The sequence below is a fragment of the Rhinopithecus bieti genome, unplaced genomic scaffold (genome assembly GCF_001698545.2).
Source record: "Rhinopithecus bieti isolate Rb0 unplaced genomic scaffold, ASM169854v2 scaffold_11565, whole genome shotgun sequence".
NCBI classification, from domain to species: Eukaryota; Metazoa; Chordata; class Mammalia; order Primates; family Cercopithecidae; genus Rhinopithecus; species Rhinopithecus bieti.
In genome coordinates, this window is record NW_016807049.1 from 106,165 (window position 1) to 131,653 (window position 25,489).

Below are 25,489 nucleotides of genomic sequence, written 5' to 3' on the forward strand. Positions count from 1 at the left end.
AAAATCACGAAAAGATATTGGAAGAGTAAAGCAAAATAATTAAAAATATTTTCTCAAGAGTTCCAGAGGAAAAAGGGATTACAGTGATAGTTTCATCAGGCTTTGCTATGTGCTCTGTCACCATTCCTCCAAACTATCATACAGCAAGTATAATGAAGTAGCTTGAAGTAAGAGTGAACAGGAAGAATTGGTGGGTTGCACGGACAGGATTTTTTTTTTTTTTTTTTTTTTTTGAGACAGAGTCTCGCACTTTTGCCCAGGCTGGAGTGCAGTGGCGCGATCTCGGCTCACTGAAAGCTTCTCCTGCAAGCTCCTCCTCCGGGGTTCAAGCGATTCTCCTGTCTCAGCCTCCCAAATAGGTGGGACTACAGGCATCTGCCACCACGCCCGGCTAATTTTCTGTACTTTTAGTAGGGACAGGGTTTCACCATGTTAGCCAGGGTGGTCTCGATCCCCTGACCTGGTGATCCGCCCGCCTCGGCCTCCCGAAGTGCTGGGATTACCGAAAGCCACTGCGTCCGACCTGGACAGGATGTTTTTGATTTTGTTCAAAGCATTTTAGACAAGCCTCTCGAATTTTTATGTATACAGAGACAGAAAATCTATACTCTGCTCCCAGGGCAGTGGACATCTGCTATTTTAGCTCTCACTGGACACAGAATGCTGTCCAAGGAAGGTCGAAGAAGGGGTCTTTGGGGTGTGGAATCACGATAGCATGATTGGTGTTTTGGGCAGCAGCCTAAAATCTTTATCTGAAAAAAATATATATATTTAGGTACTGCCTGGTGGCTGCAGAGCACAATGTCACTGGCTGTAAAATTCTAATGGATGGCTTCTGATTTCTTCCCTCCTTTCAAATAAAACTCATGGTCCTTTTTGCTCAAAGCGTTCTTGGGTTTTGATGTGATTTCAGTGCCACGTTCCTCCTGATAATAACAGGGTCCAGAGGGTGGCAAGTGCCATTAACACCATTTTACAGGGGAGAACCCGGAGAAGCCTGGGAGTGAGTCACATAGGGTCACAACACGGGCAGCTCAGGGCCCAGAAACCATGTTCTCCCACCCATCCCCACGTGGATGTGACCCAGAGAGAAGCAGCCCCTGTGTGTAGAAACGCACAGCTTTCCAAGAGCTTCCTCACTCATCTCCTTATTTCATTTAATGCTTTGCTGCCATCTTGCTTTAGCATTCCATTTCCTATCCTGAATTTATCCCAACAATTTCTTCAAAGATTTAGAACATTGATTACAAATTCCCTCATGACGCATTTGCTGTCCAGAAGTCAAAGTAAGTAATGATAGTATCATTTCTTCTCTGTTGAAAACCTTTTTAAGAAAACATAATTTTTCCAGATGAAATTAAACTTCTCCTGGAACAAAATGATAGTCAATGTTCCACTCAGGCAATGTCATTTGGAAAAGCAAATGAATCCATTTGGATTGCAAACTTCTGAGTCATGTGGGATGCCCTGATCTTTCTGCTTTGAAGTCTCAAGTCACTTCCTATTATTTCCACGACAGTTCAGCAGATTTATAGTTAGAACTTCTTAGTTTTCCTTTCCTCATATTTTAATTTCTCTCACTTCAGGTAAGTTGTAATCATTCATTTTCAGTCACACAGCCACAGCATTTAAGCCTGATGTACAATCAGAGAGATGCAAATTAAAATCATCATCAGACGCCATCTCAAATGTTTCAGATAGGCAAAAGGTGATGAATCTGGTAACATCAAGAATTAGCAAGTACGTGCACCAGCAGGGACTCACACATTACCCAGGGGAAAGGATACTGGTACCCCCACTTGGAAAGCACCTTGGCACAACTTAGTGAAGCTCAAGTTGTACATATCCTGTGACCCAGCATTTCCACTGCCCGGTGTCTTCTCTAGCAAAACTCTAACAGATGGGCATAAATAAACACATGCAAAAATGTTCAGTGCAGCACTATTGGCAAGAGTGAAAAACTAGAAGGAAAATAACTCTTCCTCCATAAGCTGAATGAATAAACTGTGCTTTCATATTCAGTGGTGGGGATAAACAGGCTCCTTCTACAAATATCCATGTGCATAAAATCCCAAACACATCTTTTTTGGGGAAAAGGTTGCAATAGAAGAGTGTGATATAATTTATGTAAAGATTATTGGCCAGGCACTGTAGCTCATGCTTGTAATCCCAGCACTTTGGGAGGCCCAGGCGAACGGATCACTTGAGGCTAGGAGTTCGAGACCAGCCTGGACAACATGGTGAAACCTTGTCTCTACTGAAAATACAAAAGAATTAGCCAGTCATGATGGCGGGGGCCTATAATCCCAGCTACTTGGGAGGCTGAGGCAGGAGAATCGCTTGAACCCAAGAGGCGGAAGTTGCAGTGAGCTGAGATTGCGCCATTGCACTCCAGCCTAGACAATAAGAGCAAAACTGCGGCTAAAAAAAAAAAAATAAAAAATAAAAAGATTGTCCACACACACAAACCTACTCTGATACACAGAACATAAGCAGCAAAAGCATCAACAGGAACGATGAATACCAACTTCAGGATGCTGGTCATCTCCGTGAGGGATGAGAGGAGATGGGAGAGCATTTTTAGCTTTACTTATATTACGTTTTCAAAACCGAAAGAGAGATTGCAAAATAAAAATGGGAAATGTCAGTATTGTTTTCATCTTTCCGGTGAGTACCTATAGTTATATTTTCTGTTTTGCTCTCTGTTTGAAATGTTTCATAGTTAGACATTTTAAAATTGAAAGCTACTTTTTTGGCAAAAGAGTTCAACGCTAAAGGGAAGGCAAAGATTGAATTGGACAGAAAATGTTTGGAGCAGGACTTAGCAAAGTGTTTCTGTAAAAGGCCAGAAAGTAAATATTTCACACTATGGGCATTATATTATCATGTCTCCACCACTCACTCTGCCCTTATAGCACCAAAGCAGCCATAGACTAAACGAGTGGCTGTGGCTGTGTTCCAATACAACTTTATTTACAAAACAGATCTCAGGTTAGGTTTGGCCTGTGGGCCATAGTTTGCCTTAGTTTATAGAAGCTGGAGGTAAGTGGTTACAGCAACCAAGCAATCTTTGACTGCGAGGATGATCCTGGGGCCAAGAAACATCGAGGATGATCCTGGGGCCAAGAAACATCGACCTCTATCTCTAAAGGTTTAATTGAAGAGCCAGACCACCACCCTCCCAGCCTAAGAATTCAAGTCATCGATGAAGTGCCTTTAGTAGTTGAGGCTGTGGCAGTACTAAGCCTCATAAAAATGACCTCTGAAGTGTAATCTTGTTGGGAGTTTTGTTGGGGAGGTTTTTGTTAGGTTCTGCGATGGTTTTCACTTGGGTCATGGGAACAAGTTTATCCCAGATGTGCCCATCAGTATTCAGCTCTTCAGTCCTGGGGACTTCCCTTCAACTTTCCAAGAATGCCATAAAATTCTCAGGTTGCAGAAAAAGTTTCAGCCCCACCTCATTCACCATTCCTGCACAGCTCAGGGCTTCCTTGAATTGACTTCTAAAACTCAAGAAGGCCACTCTGGGAGTGAGTTCATCAGCTTAGCTGTACCCTTAGCCATTGGTCACTTGCATTTGCCTGTCAGAAAGGATGACTCAGCACTACTGTATTCTTTCCTAGAAATCAGGAAGTTTTATTGGTCAAGCTCCTATTGTAGAACCCCTCTTCAGGTCTTGCTACTTTTAGGAATGGCTGATAGAAGGGGCCTGTGATTGATTCTTTAGCTGCCTAAGTACTAGCTTGCTTTGGTCTGTGCAGTCCTTATTCTGGTATCTACAGAGGCCAGGCCCGAGGGCGTTCACTTAGGAGGAAAGCACTTCCACTACCTCTCTTTGCACAACCAACTTTGGCCAACCCGGTCTGCTTAGACCATCAGCATTTATAGTCCTGGCACCCCTTGCAAATTGAGAACATCGTCAGGCCAGAAAGATGGTTAATAAAACCAACAGGATTTATTTATGAGTTTCTTCTGATACAAGCCAAATACAAGATGTGAGAATAAAATGAAGTATCCTCGTGCTGTCGTTACTGGCAAGGGTGGCAACATTCCTGAGAGGTTAATTGTGTGCCAACCATTTTTTTGAGTAGCAAAGTGGTTCAGGACAGAGCAGGACTTTCTATAAAGTGCTAAATTCAGGTCCTGGCGAGGCCACTGACATGCTTGCACAGGGATGGTTAGCGAACTGACAGAGGCGAGCACGTTCTCTCCCCTGGTGAACTCTGCACAGCCAAGGGCCAGCAGTGTAGGTGATGTTAGCAGTTGCTGGCTCAACTGCCTTAATGCTCTGAAGTAGGAGGATACAGCTTCACAATCACTGTGGGTCACCATGGCCAAACACCTCTTGCCTACTCACCTGTCTGACCGTGAGATGCCAGATCCTTGGCCATCTTACCATTGCTATGTGTGAAGGAGAAAAGAAACGAGATGTAGGAAAGGAAAGAGAGAAGAGACTGACTTGGCCCAGTCATCGAGATTTCCTCAACCTCTTTTCCTCCTTCCTGAAAATCGAAGGTTTGCATTTTTGCTTAGCTTCCCATGAGACACAACTTCTAAGGATGATGGCCAGATGTTTTGAAAACATGTTAACGAGTTCAAAGAATGCCCATCACCACATCTAATACTATTGGCTCTAAGAGTTTTGGCCTCAAATTGATCTGATTTATCTCTGTTAGCTCTGTCTTAGCTCTGTTCTCTCTGATAAGATCTAGGATCTGTTGAAGGAAAGCGTGTATTTTTGAGCCTATCAACCATACATGTGAAGCTGTTACTGGAACTAGGAATTGAGGACCAGACTGACTCTGTCAATCTTTCCTGGCTGGGACTTGCAAATTCTTGGTTATGTTTACTCAGAATGTTAATAATTTCGGAAATTATTAAAATGGAACCAAAATACTTTCTTTTTAAGAGGCTATTGAGATCACAAATCATTCCACAAATATAATAAGCTATGTAAGCTGAGCAAGTCCAATACTCGACACTTGGCCTGAGCCAGCTGGAAGCGTGGCCATTTTCATATGACATTTCATGTGTGGAACTAAGGAGGCATGAGAAAAACCCTTTAAAAATGAGGCACTAAAATTTTAATAATTGTGCTGGACAAAATGTTTTCGCAAAAAAAAAAAAAAAAAAAAACTTCCTTTTTTTCTCCTTTCTGCTTTCAATTTTTTCATTTTACTCCCTTTGCCCAGTGTCATCGACAGTACCAAACCCCTTTGCTTTTGCCCATATCATCGCCCTGAGGAATCCTATTCAGATTTTAGGGGACTTACTTACTTGTGACTTCCTAGGCTCCTCCTGCTCCTTCTCCAGGTAGAACCGATGCTTTTTCCTTTTTCCTTCACTATCTTTTGTGGCTATTGGATCCCATCAGAATTACGTGAGGCAATTTTTAGAAATATAGATCTGAAACCCACCCCAACACGACTGACTCAGAATGCTTTGGGGCCTATATCAAAAGATCTCATGTACTCCATAAATATATATACCTATTCCGCACCCACAAAAATTAAAAACTAAAAAAAATTTAATTAAAACTTTTTTTAAAAAAAATAATGCTTCTTGAGCCCAGGAATGTGCACCGTAAAGTAAGGTGATTCAGATGTCGTTGGTCACAGGATCATTACCACTAGGACCCAGGCCATTGTTCCTATACACCTTCATCACACAGTCATTTGTACGCCTTTCTCTAGTTTCTTAATTACAGACTTGTTGAAGGCAATGACCCGTATAGTATCCATATTTCATTCAACACTTTTTTTTTTTTTTGGAGACAGAGTTTCACTCTTCTTGCCCAGGCTGGAGTGCAATGGCACAATCTCGGCTCACCGCAACCTCTGCCTCCTGGGTTCAAGCGATTCTTCTGCCTCAGCCTCCCAAGTAGCTGGGACTACAGATGTGTGCCACCACGCCCAGCTAATTTTTTGTATTTTTAGTAGAGATGAGGTTTCACCATTTTGGCCAGGCTGGTCTCAAATCCTGACTTCACTGGATCCACCCACCTTGGCCTCCCAAAGTGCTGGGATTACAGGCATGAGCCACCGTGCCTGGCCTTAACACATTTATTGAGTGCCTAGTGTACACCGGGCACTGTTTTGAGAGCAGGAGACATGGGAATGAACAAAACAGGCAGAACTTCTCTCTTGGACCTTACATTCCCAGGAGAAAAGTCAGACAATAAAAACAAGTGAGATTATGAAATACTATCTCATTAGATGATAAGTTCCCTGGAGGAAGATAAAGCAGGGAAGGAGGAGATGGTGAAGTCCAGGATGGTGGTGAAGGTAACACTAAGCCTTCGCTACACAGGTGGTAACCGAGCAAAGAGTTGAAGACTGTGAGGAAGAAGGCCAATTAGCCATTTGGGAGAAAGACAAGGTAAGGCTCTAGAGCACAAGAATGCCAAGCTCATTCTAGAAACAGATAGGCTGTTTCCAGTATGGCTGGAGCAGAGTGAGCAAGTGGGAGAGAGGATGGAGGAGGCTGGTGAGATGCAGGGGAAAGGGGAGATCTTGTAAAGGCTCGTCCGACCCTGTGAGAACTTTGCCCTAGCCTGGCGCAGTGGCCTGTAATCCCAGCACTTTGGGAGGCCGAGGTGGGCGGATCACTTGAGGTCAGGAGTTTGAGACCAGCCTGGCCAACATAGTGAAACCCTGTATCTACTAAAAATACAAAAATTAGCCGGGTCTGGTGGCATGCACCTGTAATCCCATCTACTTGGGAGGCTGAGGCAGGAGAATTGCTTGAACTTGGGAGGCAGAGGTTGCAGTGAGACTATCACAGTGCTTACTCCAGAATAAATGCTCCATGAATACTTGATGAATAAAGGAGTCATCTCCGAGGTAGCATGCAAAGGCATCTTGTGGTTTAGACTTAGACTAAGACTCAGAGAAATAATTTTAGCATAGATATTTTAACGTAAATATTTTTAACAAAGAGGCAGCTATACTCACCCAGAGCTCAGATTCTGGAGCCGGGATGCCTGGATTCAAATATTTCACATACTGACTGTAGAATCTTGGCAGCCTGTCAATGCCTTAGTGTCCTCATCCATAAAATGCAGAAAATAATAGTACCTACTTCATAGAACTCTGATCATTATATACGTTTATACATCAAAGGAAACTGTGTTTGATGTGCTTTGAGAACCAATAAATATTTGCTATTACCATTAGCATGGATATATTTAAGACGTAAAATATTCAAACATTTAACACACTTAATATCCAATTTTAGTCATTTCTATATACTCATGATTGATAAAAATAACATTATAACTGATATATACTATATTACTGTATGATACATATGATATATATATATATAATTGTTACATGTCCATTTTAGGGTATGCATGTTAAAAGAATGGGAATTCATGGAGTCCTAGAGATGGTAAAACCGAGAAAATGAGTAAACGTAAAGATGATGATGATGTTGGTAACAGCTACATTGGTGGCTACAGTTGTAAAAAGAGATCGGAGTCCTCTATATTGCTGGGTATTAGTGTTCCTTGGGGCTACTAATAAAAATACAAAAATTTCAAATGTGAATTACACTTTGAAGTCTGTCTTTCACTTTAGTCAGACTTTGGCTTACCCCCTGCAAGCCACGTTTTAGATAGCGTAAGAATAATTTCTCTCCGATTCCCATTCCTATTGAATTTGTGTCATAGTCTCCTAATACAAACTTCGCATTGTCACCAGACAGTTTTAATACAACTAGGGAAATTTCTTAATTCACACCTGGGAATTGGTTTCTACTAGGAGACTCATTTATGACTCATTTGAATGATTTGAATATCTGTGTGCAGATCTTAAATGCTATTGTTATTATTCATATGTAATAATACAGATGCAACTAGTAATTTTCCTAGCCTTTGTCCAGTTCTATCTTTAATACTCATTTTTAAAGAAACTTGTGAATGACACCCATCTTCTCTGTGTTTTGTACTTCCTGATTTTTGTAATCATATCCATGTCTGCTGGTTAACTTTGATGGCTCTGGAGGTAGATGCCTGGCTGGCTTCCAATCCTGGGCATTGTTGAGTGGTTGTGTGACCTCAGGTAAATGACTCAACTTCACTGTAAAGTAGGCGTCATAATACCACCTCCAACTGAAGGCTATTTTTAAGATGAAATGAGATATACATGTAAATGAGATGTACACTTAGGACAGCACTTGGAGCATAGTAAAACACAGTAAATGTTGAGTATTAACTATTATTGGTACTTCTGCAAACTGGCTTGAGTTCTCTCTTCCCAGCATTTGCTTTGTAATTCTGTAACTGTTCAGCTGTGTATGTCTCCTAACTGCATTTACTGCATAAGTTACTGGCCATTTTGTCTGCCTCCTTGCCTTCCAGGCATTATTTGGGGTGGAGTCCTAACTGTTTACACTTGTACCATTGAATGCCTTTTCACCTCCGGCTGCCCCTGGGCAGCCATCAGTCAGCCATGCCCCACCTGACTGACACTGCTAGTAAAACCGTACAGCATTAAAAAGACGTGGTGGCTCAGGCCTACAATCCCAGGGCTTTGGGAGACCGAGGCAGAGGAGCACTTGAGGCCAGGAGTTCCAGATCAGCCTGAGCAACATAGTGACATCCCATCTCTACAAAAGAAATAAAAAGAAATTAGATGGGCGTGGTGGTGCAAGTCTGTAGTTCTAGCCACACAGGAGGCTGAGGCAGGAGGATCCCAGAGTTTGAGGCTGCAGCAAGCTACGTGCCACTGCACTCCAGCCTGCGCAACAGAGCCAGACCATGTCTAAAATTAAAAAAAAAAAAAAAAGATCGAGCCCGTACTCTACGACCTTCACAGCCAGCCCCTCTCTTTTCTCGTTGCAGGATGTTCTGGAAGCTTTCCCTGTCCTTGTTCCTGGTGGCCGTGCTGGTAAAGGTGGCGGAAGCCCGGAAGAACCGGCCGGCGGGCGCCATCCCCTCGCCTTACAAGGACGGCAGCAGCAACAACTCGGAGAGATGGCAGCACCAGATCAAGGAGGTGCTGGCCTCCAGCCAGGAGGCCCTGGTGGTCACCGAGCGCAAGTACCTCAAGAGTGACTGGTGCAAGACGCAGCCGCTGCGGCAGACGGTGAGCGAGGAGGGCTGCCGGAGCCGCACCATCCTCAACCGCTTCTGCTATGGCCAGTGCAACTCCTTCTACATCCCGCGGCACGTGAAGAAGGAGGAGGAGTCTTTCCAGTCCTGCGCCTTCTGCAAGCCCCAGCGCGTCACCTCCGTCCTGGTGGAGCTCGAGTGCCCCGGCCTGGACCCACCCTTCCGACTCAAGAAAATCCAGAAGGTGAAGCAGTGCCGCTGCATGTCGGTGAACCTGAGCGACTCGGACAAGCAGTGAGCGCGGGGCCGGACGCAGCTCAGCCCCGCGCGCGCCCGGCCGCTGGGTGGCGCCGCCGCCACCTCTGTCCCTGCCCTCCGAGCCCACTCTCACGCTGCCTGGTGTCCCCCCTCAGCAGCAAGCACGTCTCTTAGGGCTGATGGTGTCCTTGTCACAAAGGTGGATCGCAAGTGGAGCTTTTGCTGATGTGTTCCTGACCGACCCCGGGCCCCACCTGTGCCCCCCGAAACCAGGTGGTGGATCAGGCCCGAAGGAAAATGCTGGAAAATCACCACCTGCCACCCAGCAGTCAGAGAGGACCTTTCAAGGTGATGCACTGTAAATCCGACATTGATGTTTCCACCATGTGGAAAAGCAAGGATTTCTCTGCCCCGCCCCCGCCCCCTGCACTCCAACTCGCCCCCTTCCCGCGCGAAGTGAAGGATGCGTCACTTTTCTGAGCTGCCCCTTAGACCTCTCCTGCTGGTCCCTGGACCTCTGGCTGGAAGCGCTCATTCTTGTGACTGGCAGGCTGCCCTCGGCTGCTGCTGTGATGGGAATATGTACAACCTCCATAAATATGTCGGTGCACAGGGGCGTCTCCTAATAAACCTGATACCAAGAAGACAACTTGAGCCACTTGGATCCCGAAGTGGGCTTGCCGGGAAACCTTGAGCACAGCAGGCTGCACAATCCCCCACCCTCAGTCACCACCGCCTCTTCTTCCTCACTGTCCCCACCCCCCATTTGTGGACTAAAGATGAACTCTGGTGTGCATGCTATTATTGCTGCAGTTAGAATATTATCACACACAAAGGTCTCTATATTAACGCTGGTTTTATAAGTGACCCTATATTGTAAAGAGCTGTTAAAAAGTATTATAGACCTATTCATGTATTATTTCACATGTTTTGACTCTGGCTTGCAGCACCATTCTGAGTAAGGATGAGAGTGGGTGATGATCTGCCCAGAAGATGTTTTACTCAGAAAAAAAAATGCCTGGTCAGCAATTCACTGTCATGCACCTATTTTAGATTGGGCAGGGAGATGGGGGGAGTCGTGATTTTTACTTTGAATATTATTTCACTGAAGTTACTAAAACATTGCAGCACAATGTAGAAACTGGCTTGGGATGGATAGGTATAGGGAGGGGCATTCGTCGGGAAATTGATGACCCGAAGCTCGAAAGCCCCTGTAATGTGGAATATGCATATGTGGGTTGAAGCAGTATACTATTTTCACTGCCATGACACTAAGCAAAAACTATTTCCTGTTAAAAGAAAGAGAAAAAGAAAGGGATATTTAAACATATAAGGAGTTGAGTCGCTTTGTGGTATAGAAGGGAATAAGGAATAAAATATATGGAATAGTAATCTAGTTGAACTGTTCTGCACCAAACGTGCTTCCTTTCCAAAGAATAGACTTCGAAAGGGACGAACAAACGTCAGGTCACCTTTTGTTTTTATAATGAATTATTGAAGTTTCCATGTTGTGGTCTCTTGATACAAGGAAGTAGACATAACTTATTTTCCAGCGAAATTATACTTCCTCTAGGTCCCTTTGCTCAGTTGCCCCAGGAAGGCTTCCCTGTAAGTAATGCTTACGGAATCTGACAAATGTGAATGAGCTGCCATTGGTGGGAATCAGTAAACTTTGCAAACCTTTCACTGATGATTCCCCAGCAAGTGCTTCTGTGAGGGGCCACTTCCCTAGTATGTGAGAGAGACCCTCTGCAAGCTGCTGTGGGGACTTGGCTTCCTGACACTAGTAGTGATGGTGGATCTAGAGACATTCACTCGAAGAGCAAGGATTGGGGTGGAGTGGGTTGGTGAATCTATCTCAGGCCACTGCACTGCAAGGTCCATTTCTGTCACTTCTGCAACACCGTGAGACCTGAGCAAGAATGTGCTGTTGCAGAGGGCCTCTTGGTTTCATAAATGGGTATATACAGCCTGAACTCAGGAGGAAGAAATCCTGGAGGGCTGGAACCTGAGGATAGAGAGAAAATGGAGAGAAGGGTGTTCAAGGTCAGGATTGATTTTTGCATTTAGCGGAAAACCTCAAGTCAGACTCGGTGGCAGAACGTGCAGCAGAAAAGCTGTTAAGGAAGGAAATTTATGTGATTGTAATGGAGGCTAGGGGTGGATTGGGAGGTGAGTGGAGGAGAGTCTCTGACCAGCTGCAGAGCCAACCCTATCATTTTATTAACATGGAACCCACACAGATAGGGGAGGGATTAAGGTAAGAATTTACAGAATGCAAACACGAGCACACTCTCTTCGAACCCAGTTGTGGGTGTAGCAATGAAAGCAATATGATATGCTGCAGTGTGAAGCTCCTTCTGGGGGTTATCGTATGTACAAAGTTTACCTTATAATGGCTCAAATTGTATTTAATTTTTTGTTTTGTTTATAAATGAAGAAAAGCTATAAGTATAATGTAATTATTTTATAGGTATACTATTAAATTATAGAACAAATAAAGATAATCTAGGATTATATGTGATCCCAGTGTGATGTGCCATAAAAGTGGAATTTTTAACTTGTTGCAGTGAGCCGTGAAACAGCACTGTGGGTTCAGAGTGTTTTTGTTCAACCGCAGTGAGTTCAACCTCTAGCTTATGTCACATGATCTCCTTTGGGGTCTGGAATCTTCTAAGATAATTAGAATCAGGCATCCAAGGAGCAGAAGTGATGGAGGTGGCCCTCAATCCTGGTCTTTGGGAGCTTCCAAGCCTCTGCCGGATCCCCCACCAGCTGAAGACAGAGTATTCTCACTGTGCTGCCTGAATGAGAAACACTAAACAAGGAAGCCTTGAGAAACTGCAGCAAATGGAAGCCCACCGTTAGTCTCCCCGTTAGCACCAGGGACACACTTGTCCTGAGTTTTGTTCATTTTCACATTTACTTCTCATGAGTTCCAACATTTCTTTATATAAATATTTCTTAGTTTACAGCGCCTGCATTTTTCTATGAATTGACTTAATCTGCCATTCAAGAAAACTCAGTTATCAATAAAAAATAAAATCCAGGCCAGGCGTGGTGGCTCACTTTGGGAGGCCAAGGCGGGCGGGCGGATCACGAGGTCAGGAGATGGAGACCATCCTGGCTAACACGGGGAAACCCCGTGTCTACTAAAAATACAAAAAACAATTAGCCGGGCATAGTAAGGGGTGCCTGTAGTCCCAGCTACTTGGGAGACTGAGGCAGGAGAATGGCCTGAACCCAGGAGGCGGAGCTTGTAGTGAGCCAAGATCGCACCACTGCACTCCAGCCTGGGCGACAGAGCGAGACTCTGTCTCAAAAAATAAATGAATAAATAAATAAATAAATACATACATACATAAAATAAAATTCAGAATCAAATTGCACATGGTTGATCCACTGTGTAGACTTCAAAGGAATTAAACTCAACTTCCTAGTAAATAGTTCATCTTAGTTTATTAAATGGGACAGAATATTTCACTGTGTGCTAACATATTCCAACTCACTTGTTTTTGAAGTTGGTCAACTGATTTTTAAGTTACAAAGTCAATGAAAATTACTTTTGCTATTGTGTGAACAACTTAGAATGTATATATTCCCAGAAAGCTTATTTAATGAATGACCTCTCACCACTGATTATCAATGTCTGCATGAGTGATAGCAATAAGACCAAGTCATAAATAATGCAATGAAAACTTTTTAAGTGAAAGTAAGTTTATTAAGAAAGTAAAGGAATAAAGAATGCCTACTGCATAGGCAGAGCAGCCTAAAATGTCTTATTCATCATGTTGTCTTCCGAATTCCCCTTAATCCCCAACCTTGTCACCCCTTCACCCTGCTTCCCACACAGAGCAGATGCCCATTCAACTTATCAAAAACAAAATATGGCAAACCATGCATATTTTTGTTGTTGTTTTTTGTATCCATTGATGTTACTGACTTAGCTAGTATTTAGTCTAGAGTAGAAGGCAAAACAAACAAAACCAGCAAAATCACTGCCATATCATTCCTTGAATCCTGAGTTTTCTACCTTGTCTGCCTTCTTTTCTCCATCTTCTACAGCCTCATATATTTGTTATATGTGTGTGTGCATGTGTATATACACAATATATATGTAGTGTATAGTGTATATATTGTGAGAAAAAGTAGAGAATGGTGTCTATATAGTGTATAGTGTATATAGTGTATACACTTACACACATAACATCTGCAGATTTTAGTGGAGGGAATAGGAAAAAAATATGTCTAATGAATCTTACCCAGAATCAGAAGTTTCCTGGATTTTTATAAGGTTCATTGCCCACTTTCTAAGGTGTATGGAGTGTGCGCTTACCAAGTCCTCCAGCATAACTTGCCCCATACTTCTCATCTGGCCCTATTACATGATGTCAATCATATGATGCATCTGTGTAGTGATTTACAAAATGTCCCTTCAGTTTACATTTTGACCAAGAGCATAATAACTTACATAGTCTGGGGACAAAGTCATAAACATAAACTCTTCATCCCATTGGAACATAGACTACCTCTGGTCCTCCCTCCCACCTATTGGGATGACAGAAAACACGCTTGCCAGGTAAAGTTCTGGAAGTTGTTTTAATCTGCTTTAGCAAAGAGATCACACTGAGTGCAGTAGGAGTAACTGGGCCTACTGCTGGGACATCCTGCCGTGTTCCATTTGATTTTTGTAGGAGCCAGCATAGTGAAGTAAATGGAAATATAGCCAGGGCTACTACAGTACTAAAGTCTTTGAGAGGTTCATAATTTCCCTGATTCCTTCTGGAATTCAGCATCATTTTTGATTTACTCTTTTTTTCTAGGCTGGGGAGCAGCTTCAGGGGCTCCCGTTAGTCTTTCTCCACTACAATAGCTCTTACCTAAGAACTCAAGGATCAATGTAAGGGTTCTTCAAACTACCAAGAGTGTCCCTTCTAATTATGTATTTGGAAATGAGGGAAAGGATCACTAGGTTAGTCTGTGGACCCATGGGCCCACTGAGAGCCAGACCTTGGAGGACTGTAGTAGACACTATATGACCCTACATTAGTAGGGAGCCATGGTGGTTCACTGGGTCTCCAGGTGTTGGTGTCAGTTCAGATGCAGTATTCAATAATTCTCAAAAGTGCTGAGCGTTCTTCTCTCCCAAACCACATTTACCTGAATAAAGTGATCCTGAGCTCCCTGGTTAAGAAGTAGGGAAATAACAGATGAATAGATTTGCCCTGGTATTGCAGGGTCATAAGGAATCAGCCACTTCTTCAGCCAATGGGTTTCAGGTCTGATCTGGAAACCGAACAAGGGATTTGATTTTCATTGAGATTCTGCCCTCTGCCTCTGATTTTCCTTTACTGATTTATTTTGACTGTGTAAATTAAGCAGTACTTCTTGTTGCCCTCCCCCCACAACCCCCCATCCATCTTGCCTTCAGAAACATTGTGTTCTAGTAACCATTTTCAAATTGGGAGTCCACGGGTGCCACTACAGTCCTACCCCTCTTTGCAATAACCGTGCCGATTTCTGAAAGGTAAACATTACAACCTGGCTCATTTTATGTTGAGATCTTGGTATTCTTGCATCCCTCAGGGAACCTAGTTTTATAGCAGCATCTTTTCCTACAGTTATCCCTGGCCTACAGATGATGGCACTGCTGAGCACTAGAGCTGCTACCCCTCTCATGAACACAAGCATCACAGCTTTGGTAACTAGAGACCTTCCTGGGAACACAGTTGGTGAGTGGTTTAGTTTTCATAGCTTTACAGAACAAACCCACTTTAGCATGCCCAGTTCTCTGAGCCTTAGGGTGGTTTTATCCATCACGCACCATGGAAGTTCTTACATTTTCTATTTCATAGAGTGTGAATCAAAGCGTTTGAGACACTCCAAGAATCATCCTAGTAGCTTATTATCAACGTTCCTGGGGGATTTTCCACAGGCTCAAATCCTGAATCATGGGAGACTGCTCCCATGGTGATAAGCATTATCCAGCGTAATGTCCTGCTCTTCTTCCTTGATACAGCAGCCTTGGGACACATTCCCATCCTTCTCCCAGCTCCTGCTGCGATTTCACCATATACTCTGTTTCTTCCCTTAGCCAATCCAGCAGATCCCCAGCAGCGATGAGAGGCTAACAACAGACCTAGCAGGCTCAGGGGACTTTGAGAGTTCCAACTGCATCTACCCAAGTACTCCTTTCCCAATTTTAGGGGTTCTACTTTCTATTAGGGTTCTAATCTTGGGACAAGAGACTTGCTGAAGCTGAGAATACACAATTCTCTGAAACAGAGCTCCTTTTTACAACTGAGTCTTCTTCTGACTGCAGGAGACTAGGGCTTCATTGAATGCCAGCTAGAAGACCCTATCTAGGGCTTTTACATTGTGTCTGAATTGGTGATTAATCACTTTGAGTCCCTTATTATCTCTTCAACAAGTCAATGCCGCTTGTAAGCAGGTACCCAATCCCAAAGTCCTTATAATCACGCTGCCCCTCACAACTTTTAAGCACCAAATATATCGAAGCAGCATCATTCCTCTGGGTCACACCTGAGGTTCATTGACTCATGCCAAGGAAATCAAGGATGCAGACACACAGGGGTGAGTTTAGGAGCGGCAGTTTAATAGGCAAAAGAGAAAAGCTCCCTCGTGCAGAGGGAGAGGGTTCCGAGTGGATCTCCCCATTCGTGGGGAGATGCAGTTGGTTTTATAGACGAGTTTGAGGAGGCAGTGTCTGATTTACATAGGGTGCAACGGATTGGTTGGATTAGGTGTGTCATTTACATAGTGAAGCTGGCCGCCCCACCCTCATCTTTTATTATGCAGATGAGTTATCTCCCTCCCTGTTCCCTGATTGCACACAAGCGACAAAGAAAACGGAAGATCGAGCCTCCCTGTAGAACATGCTTGGTCCCTAGGTGCCTTTTCCCGTCGGCACAGCTGCTGGCATTTTCCTGTGCAAGCTTCTGGCTGCTTTTCTATATCTGCAGCTTGATATTTCAGGCTGCTCTTTGTTAAAAAAAAAAAAAAAAAAAGATTTTGGGGCTGCTTTTTATGAAAAGGGAAACTTTATTGAGGACTCTCTTACCCTTATTATCTGTCTAAATAATTTCATTTGAGTTCCGGTGTCAATACTGCACCAGCTGTGAATTCCCCAACCAGCATCCCATCCTGATTTACCTCTGCCTGTGTCAATATTGCACCAGCCCGCGAGTTCCCCAACCAGCATCCCATCCTGACTTACCTCTGGGAAGAGTTTTAGCAATGCACGGCCACAGCACGCCAGGACCCATACTCAGCAGCTGCCCAGCGACTGAGCTTTCTCCAAATCCTGGGTTCGAGTATCTTTTCTCTGGAAACTGGAATTGTCTATCTTAGATTGGTTTTCCAAACTCTGAGACAGAGTTGTGAGCAGAAGGTTTATTGGGGGAACGCCTGCAGAACAGACGCCTCTAAGCACATGAGGACTGTGCGGTGGGCAAAGCCATCAGGTCACAATTGAGGACTTGTCTGATCCTGTGGGGAGCTCTGGAGCTGGGGGGCGCATGTTAGAGTGGTGCCAAATTGAAGAAAGAGAGACAGGCTTTTGTAGCCCACATCCCTCAGTCACTGCGCACAAGCCATCCTTAGGATGGGGCATGTATTGCCTCTAAGGGCAAATCTCAGTGAGGATCCAGCTGTTAGTTTCAGCGAGGGTCAGCAGCTGGGTGAGACGGTGAGATGGGATGGGTGCATCAGCCCTGAAGAGGGTATCTGCAGGGAGCACCATAATAGTCTCCTTTCCCTGTGTGTTAGGGGTAGGCGTGAGGGCTGCAGCATGGGGGGAAGGAGGAGATAGAGAAGAAAGAACATGGAGGGCCTTGAAAGAGAGGCAGAGCACGTTCCACCTGACATCACAGGAAATAGAAAATCACTGATAGATTGGATCAAGGGTTATTCCAGTCATGACATGCTAGGTGATTGGAGGGAACAGAATCTGGGTCCAGATAGGCCAGCTCAGGGGCTCTTGCGACAACATAAACTGAAGGTTAGGGCCAGACCAGGTCATAGAATTGGGTCTGAAAGAAGAGACAAATGTGTGAAGTAGTCACAGAATGTGGTGATGAGAGAGGGATGTTAGTGAAGCAGATGGGGTGCCCAGTGTAAATGAGGATCTGGTCATAGAAAACACTGAGGCAGGTTTTCATACATGCTGGGTCTGTGGTGATAGTGAAACATTTGTGTAAATGAAACTTTTTCCCTGTCCGAAGAAATACGACAAATTTATGTGAGCAGCGGGATCTGGAGAAACTGATATTGGAGCAAAAAGATCGTAACTAAACTCATGAACATACATGAGACTTTTTAAAATTTGTTTTGTTTGTGAGACAGGGTTTCACTCTGTCACCCAGGCTGGAGTGCAGTGGCGGGATCATGGCCCTGGTCTCAATCAGTCAAGTCTCCTCCAACTCTCTCTCTTTCTCTCTTTTTTTTTTTTTTTTTTTTTGACATGGAGTCTCGCTCTGTCCTCTGCAGTGGCGCAATTTTGGCTCACTGCAGCCTCAACCTCCCGGGCTCAAGCGATTCTCCCACCTTAGCCTCCTGAGTAGGTGGGACTATAGGTGCATGCCACCATGCCTGGCTAATTTTTCTCTTTTTTGTAGAGTTGGGGTTTTGCTATGTTGTCCAGGCTGGTCCTTCAACTCCTGGGCTCAAGCAATTCACCCACCTCAGCATCCCAAAATGCTGGGACTACAGGCATGAACCACCACACCCAGCCCATATATGAGACTTCTAATAGGGGCAGTGGAGGAACACGGGGCCAAGTAACCTTAGAAAATGCTTCTTTAGAAGAATAGAAGTTAACAATAATATGTTATATCATTTTAAATAGCTAAAAGAAGGGTATTAAAAGTTCCCAACACAAAGAAATAATAAAAATCTGAGATGATAGATATGCCAATTACCCTGATCTGATCACTATACATTATATATGTTACATCACTATGTGCCCCATACATATGTACAATTATTATTTGTCAATTACAAAATGGTTTTGACCAGGCACATTGGCTCACGCCTGTAATCCCAGCACTTTGGGAGGCCGAGGCAGGCAGATCACCTGAGGTCGGGAGTTTGAGACAAGCCTGACAAACATGGAGAAACCCTGTCTCTACTAAAAATACAAAATTAGCCAGGCGTGGTGGGACATGCCTGTAACCCCAACTACTCAGGAGGCTGAGGCAGGAGAATCGCTTGAATCCTGGAAGCGGAGGTTACGGTGAGCTGAGATCACGCCATTGCATTCCAGCCTGGGCAACAAGAGTGAAACTCTGTCTCAGAAAAAAAAAAAAAAAAAAAAAATTTGTAAGAGTACAGAGATGAAGAAACATCAGAGAAAATGAGTAACATTCCTCAGGCAATGTCTGCCCATTGCTTGGTATAAAAGTGGGACCTTTGGATCCTTCATTTCACTGCCTTCCTCTTGGTATACACAGGCTTCTAAATCTCCCTCCTCCAAGGCATATCTGTTGCCATGGACAATTCTAGCTCCTCTTCACCTTCCTGGTGGCAACCCTCCTTGCTCTGTTCTTTGAGCTTTGCCACATCTTCCTGATGACGCACTGATGGCCTGAGCCCCACTCCCAACTCACATTCCTGAAGGCAAGGAGAGTGTGTTTAATAAACTAGGCACACATGAAGTCTTCCAAACCACCACCTTTATCTGTCATATTCTGCTGCCAGGACATTCTTTATCTAGCAAGACCGTAGTTACGTAACATGATACAATTGCTAATTTGTGGGAAGGGGATACTGGATACCAAATTATGAATTGGGTGTCTAATCAAGGCTGGAGATTTTAAATTTGATGTTTGAAACTCTAACAAAAAGGTTTGAGAGTTATCCAAATATTTACATCTGGAGTTTCTTGCTTTCTGTTTTTGTTTTCACCACGGTATATATATATTTTAATTTTTGTTTTATTTGAGGAGCCAAAGAATATACAATTTGTGTTACCATCGGCACCACACGTCTGGTTTTCCTTGTGCTGGAAGAAACTCTGTGGATAGGGTCTATTTCTAGATCTATCCTGAAATCTGTAAGCTAAATACTCATTTTTTTTTTATTCTCACTCTTTGCTTGAAAAATATGAACGCCCTAATTTAAGGGTATGCTGACAGATTACAGACAGCATTTATAAGGTAAAATACATGGATAGGAAATAACAAGTATTGCGGGGCCTAATTTAGATTAATCAAACTTCATTATCATAGGGCTTGTTGGGACATGTTTAAGCATATTGCCAGTTTCTGACTCCAAAAAGCCTGAAACCAACAGATAATTCTCATTGTTGACTAACATGTGAAGTGTCAATTGCTCCTATGATCCATTGCCTGGATTAGAAAGTGATGTTAACCTCTGGAAAACTTTAGAGCGTATGATAGGAGTGGAGCTGCAAATTAGAAACATTTACATAGTCCAGGAGGGCAGCATGAAGCAACTCCAAAATTGAGGCGAAAGGGAGTTTTGCACAAGTAGAACCAAAATGGGCCTATTGTGAAACAAAAAGCCCAATGTTGCTGTCACAGTCAGACCACCATAGGAGAAAATACGCCCAGTGGCCTACAGACGACCCCGACTTCTTTTTCATTCTGGCAACAGAGAAACAAGATTGGCTTGCTACCCTTACAGATAGCTCTTTGTAGTGGTCTAGAGTGAGAATTGCCCTGATTGTACTTGGAGAGGACATCTGATAGAGTTGATATCATGATGTGGAAACACGTAAAACACCCAACCTGTATTATCTCCTTGATTTAACAGAATTGACCAGCTGGGTGTCATTTGATATTTGAAATAAGTTCCACGAAATTAATTGTAAAATATTTCTATATTGTTTTCATCTCATACAAAATCCAAAAGAATCAAAGGAAATAACAATTAAAATTCTCTCTCCTCTATCCCAAATTCTACCTGTTTTTCTTCTCCAGAAGTAACTAATAATCCGTTTCTTGTCAATGACTCCAGAGATATTCTATGTATGTTAATTTCTAGAAATTCAGTAATCATGCTGCCATCATTTTTTGATAAATGAGAATGTACTATCAACATTGTTTTCTTTCTGATTTTCCTCCCAATGACAAAGATAGAAACTTTTTATGGATTTTTTTCCCCCCTTAACAAAATGTACATCTACATCAGTACATAAAAGGCCTGTTTTTTCTCTATTTTTTTTTTTTTTGTTTTGGGGGAGATGGAGTCTTGGTTTGTTGCCCAGGCTGGAGTGCAATGGCACAATCTCGGCTCACTGCAACCTCCACCTCCCAGGTTCAAGTGATTCTCCTGCCTCAACCTCCCGAGTAGATGGGATTACAGGCACCCGCCACCACGCCTGGCTAATTTTTGTATTTTTAGTAGAGATGGGGTTTCACCATGTTGGTAAGTCTGGTCTCAAACTTCTGACCTCAGGTGATCCACCCACCTCGGTCTCCCAAAGTGCTGGGATTGCAGGTGTGAGCCACTGCACCCGGCTGTTTTTTCTCTTTTAAAGCCTAAACATTACTTCATTATTTAGACATTTGCAATGTTTTCCTATTACAAACACTTATTGTCACTTTCTAACATGTGTAAAATGTAATTGGGCCAGTTTCTCCTTCCACTAGTTGTTTCTCCCCAAAACCTTGATTGTTCTTGCTTATTTTTATGTTCAAACTTTGAAGTCAACTTCTTTAGTTCTCACCCTCCCTCTTCCCCCAACAAAACATTCTGCAGGTGTTTTTATTTGGATCGCATTAAACGTATTGGCGTGCACTAAATTTATATTACATTTATAATTTGTTTAGGGAGTACTGACATTGTCAATGCCCTTCCATTTTTGTGAGTCTCTCGACTATTTTCATATAGACCTTACACATTTCTTATTACAGTTATTCCATGTTATTTGGATTGTTTGCTATTTTAAGTGGGGATATGTCCCAATTTTCTTCTGACTGGGTATTGTTTGTTTACACAAAAGTTCTTGATTTCTGTGTATTAATTTTTGGCCTAGTCTATTTATGTCATTGTATTATTATCTTTAATAGTTGCTTGATTATTGTCTGTTTTTTGAGCATATAATCTAATAAACAGCAAATAAAAATTAACTTTACCTCATCCTTTTCCATTGTGTACCTTTTTTTGTTCATTGCCAGAACAGTGATAAATAGCAGGTGAAAGTAGACAACCTCGTCTTGTCCCTGATTTTAATGGAAATAGTTCTTTTAAAATTTTTTATTTATTTTTTATTTTTTGAGGCGGAGTCTTGCCCTTGTCACCCAGATTGGGGTGCAGTGGCACAATCTCGGCCCACTGTAACCTCTGCTTCCCAGATTCAAGTGATCCTCCTGCCTCAGCCTCCCGAGTAGCTGGGATTATAGACGCAAGCCACCATGCCCAGCTAATTTTTGTATTTTTAGTAGAGATGGGGTTTCAACAGTGTTGGCCAGGCTGGTCTCGATCTCTTGACTTCGTGATCCGCCCACCTTGGCCTTCCAAAGTGCTGGGATTACAGGCGTGAGCCACTGTGTCCGGCCAGAAATAGTTCTAAAGCTTCCCCTTTATGCCCCAGGCTGACTTTACCTTGAGGTATTTGATTCTTCAAGGACATATTTATGTTATTCAGAGTTTTTTCTTCAAAAATTACTTAAATAATTTGTTAGCATTTTGAGGAAATCGTGTATTTTTTTTCTCCACACATGCGTATGGTTTTTAAATACACATATATTAAAATATGCAAGGAATACACATATGATCATCCTAGCCTTCCGGGAATAACCCCCACTTCCCCATGGCCCTTCTGATGTTTGCTAACTGTGCTTAGTATTTTTTTCACGGCTATTCCTCAATAAGTTGGCCTATCGTATTCTCACTTAAATAATCTTTGTTGGTTTGGTAGCAGTGTTAATGTTATTTGCCAGCTATTTGCAATTATTGAATAGTTTGTGTTGGGGAGAGAGTAGGGTTGTGTTTCAAGCTAGACAATATTTCATTTATGAAGTAGGATGGGGAGCGTGTCTTGCTCCAGTACTTACTACTCTAATTCGCGGTCTCTTCCTCCACCTTGGTCTTATTCATAGACATCTTCCTGCAAATATGATTTTTCAGCCTGATTTCTCATGCAGGCATCCTTCCTGATGTAAAAAAATAGTAAGCTATATTAAGGGGAGTGTCTAATACCAGTTGGTGTACCAAGGTCCATTACTGCAAACAGTTTGAGATAACACTTCCCAAGGGTATGGTTTCACCTTGGAGAAGTATATTGAGATAGCACCTCCTAAGGGTATGGTTTCACCTTGGAGAAGGAGACTTTGCTTGCTTTTTCTGAGATGTGTCTTCATGAGCATCTTCTCTGCCTTTTTCCATACCCATCCATTTGGCAGATCTTCTGTATATTTTGTGGTTTGAGTTTTCGATACCTCTAATTTTAACTGAAGATAAATCAAAGATGATGCATATTTGTTCCTTGTTGCTTTGGAATGATTTTTGAGAGAAGGGGGCGAATGTCCCCTTTGTCACACCACTTTAAAACATTAAACCTCTTCCTATTGCTTTTGGTTACTTAACTGTGTTTCACAGGAAACAAATATAACCTCCAAAAGTCTGAGTTCACCGATTAGCTAGGAAGTGGAAATGCTAATGACGGCTGGTGTAACTCAAGGAACAATGGCACAGGATTTTCAGAGCTTCTAACAATTTTTTCCCATCCACCTACCCTCGAGTTCTCCCACCTACTATCCACAGTCACTTCTCTTTTTACCGTACCTTTTTTTTGGCTTTGTTTTTTCTTACCTTTCTGGCTTTTAGTTGGATTGGATTGACCTTCAGTTGATATGGTTTTTTTTCTTATTCCTTCTTTAATTCTTTTTGTTCTTTTAATGAATAGTGCTAACTTTTAATTTATATTTACTTTCATATTTTTGTAACAAAGTCCAAACATATTCATTATCACCATCTTCTCCCTGTTCTGTTTTTGGACAAGGTATCACCCTATCACCCAGGCTGGAGTACAGTGGTGTGATCACAACTCACTGCAGCCTCCACTTCCTGGGCCCAAGTCATCCTCCCACCTCAGCCTCCCGAGTAGCTAGGACCACAGGCAAGTGCTACCACACCTGGCTATTACAATTTTTTTTTTTCCTTTTAGAGATGGGGTTTCCCTAAGCTGTCCAGGCTTGTCTCCTGGGTTCAAGGCCTTGGCCTGCCAAAGTGCTGGGATCACAGATGTGAGACACCACACCTGGCCACTTTTTTTTTTTGAAAGAGATAGGGTCTTTCTATGTCTTTTCATAACACTTAAAGCTCACATAGTGCTTATATGTAGGGTGAGCAGAGTTTGTCTGGGTGTGGTATCAATTTATGGAGATTTTCCAGGTGTGACAGCCTCATTTTTACTCTCAATGGCATTCTGGTTTGAGAATGTTATTTGCCATCCTACTTAAATATTATATTGCCTGACATGATTTTACATCACTTGTCTCCCTCATTAGAACGTAAGTTCCACGAGGATAGGACATTTTTTTGTTTGTCCGCGACTCCCAAAGCCTACACCAGTTTCTGGCACACATTAGCCACTCCATAAACATTTGCTGAACTCAATGAATGAAGAGAGTAGTGCATGCCCCTTCGCATGTTTGAATTCTTCCCTGAATTTCTCCCACCCAAGTTGTTACTATCTAAAATTTTAGTGCCCTTTGTAAACATGAAAAATTAGTTGTAATTGTTACTGTTTACATTCTAGGGTTGATTTTATTTCACCAGTTTCTATGGTTTCTGTGATTTCCTAAATCCCAGGCCCTCACTTTGTTTGCATCTTTTTCCTTGCTGAAATGTGCCCCGCGGCAGACGCTTCAGTGAGGCTTTGGGCGTAGTTACCTCCTGTACCTTTCGTATGTCTGAAAATCTCTCTCTCCCCTTCCCTGTGAATGATGTTTCAGGTGGGTCTAATGGTCTCAATTCACTGCTTTCCTTCCACAATTTAAAGACGTTACTTCTTTTTTTTCATTTTATTTTATTTTATTTTATTTTTTTGAGACAAGAGTCTCGCTCTGTCGCCCAGGCTGGAGTGCAGTGGCCGGATCTCAGCTCACTGCAAGCTCCGCCTCCCGGGTTCCCGCCATTCTCCTGCCTCAGCCTCCCGAGTAGCTGGGACTACAGGCGCCGCCACCTCGCCCAGCTAATTTTTTTGTATTTTTAGTAGAGACGGGGTTTCACCGTGTTAGCCAGGATGGTCTCGATCTCCTGACCTCGTGATCTGCCTGCCTCGGCCTCCCGAAGTGCTGGGCTTATAGGTGTGAGCCTCCATGCCCAGCCAAGACGTTACTATTTTCTAACATACATTGTGGCTGAGGACAAATCTACTTTCAGGATAACTGTCGTTTCATTGTGAGTGACGTGTCCTTTCTTTCTGTCTTTTTTTTTTTTGATACGGAGTCTCGCTCAGTCGCCCAGGCTGGAGTGCAAGGGCACCATCTCAGCTCACTGCAACCTCTGCCTCCCTGGTTCAAGAGATTCTCCCGCTTCAGCCTGCCGAGTAACTGGGATTACAGGCGCCCACCACCACACCCGGCTAATTTTTGAGAGACAAGGTTTCACCATGTTGGCCATGCTGGTCTTGAACTCCTGACCTCAGGTGATCCACTCGCCTCGGCCTCCCAAAGTGCTAGGATTACAGGTGTGAGCCACCACACCTGGCCAACGTGTCCTTTCTTTCAATAGGTTTTCAAATTTTCTCTTTACCTAGCTGGAGATTCACTTTGACCTTTCTTGGTGCAAATGTATTTATATATCTGCCTGGCACTTGATACGTGTTAAGCAGAGGATATGTCTCTTTTCAATTCTAGAAAATTCTCAGCCATTTTTTTTCTTCAAGTCATGATTTGGCTTTTCTACTCTTTTCTTTAGTTTCTCCATATGGATTGCCTCTTTAACTGGAGTCTCTCAGTTTATCCTGTATCTCTTTTAACTTCTCTTACACATTTACAAATATTTTCTCTCTCTGCTGCGTGATCTCACTGAATTGATTGGTGCTACCTTCCAAATCATTCGTCACTTAATTCGTGCCCATCTAGAATTCATTCAGCTTCTATTTTATTTTTTCTGTCTCAATGATTATATACTTCAGGTTCCTTTGCAGATTCTTTTTTTTTTTTTTTTTTTTTTTTTTTTTTT

General features: G+C 43.0%; 1 protein-coding gene across 1 annotated transcript; it reads left to right on the top strand.

Annotated features, from left to right (window-relative positions):
• The first annotated feature begins 8,842 nt into the window (after positions 1-8,842).
• GREM2 (gremlin 2, DAN family BMP antagonist) lies at positions 8,843-12,362 on the top strand. Its single transcript, XM_017879765.1, has one exon. The coding sequence runs from the start codon at positions 8,847-8,849 to the stop codon at positions 9,351-9,353; it is 507 nt and encodes a 168-aa protein (XP_017735254.1). The 5' UTR covers positions 8,843-8,846; the 3' UTR covers positions 9,354-12,362.
• Positions 12,363-25,489: the final 13,127 nt, after the last annotated feature.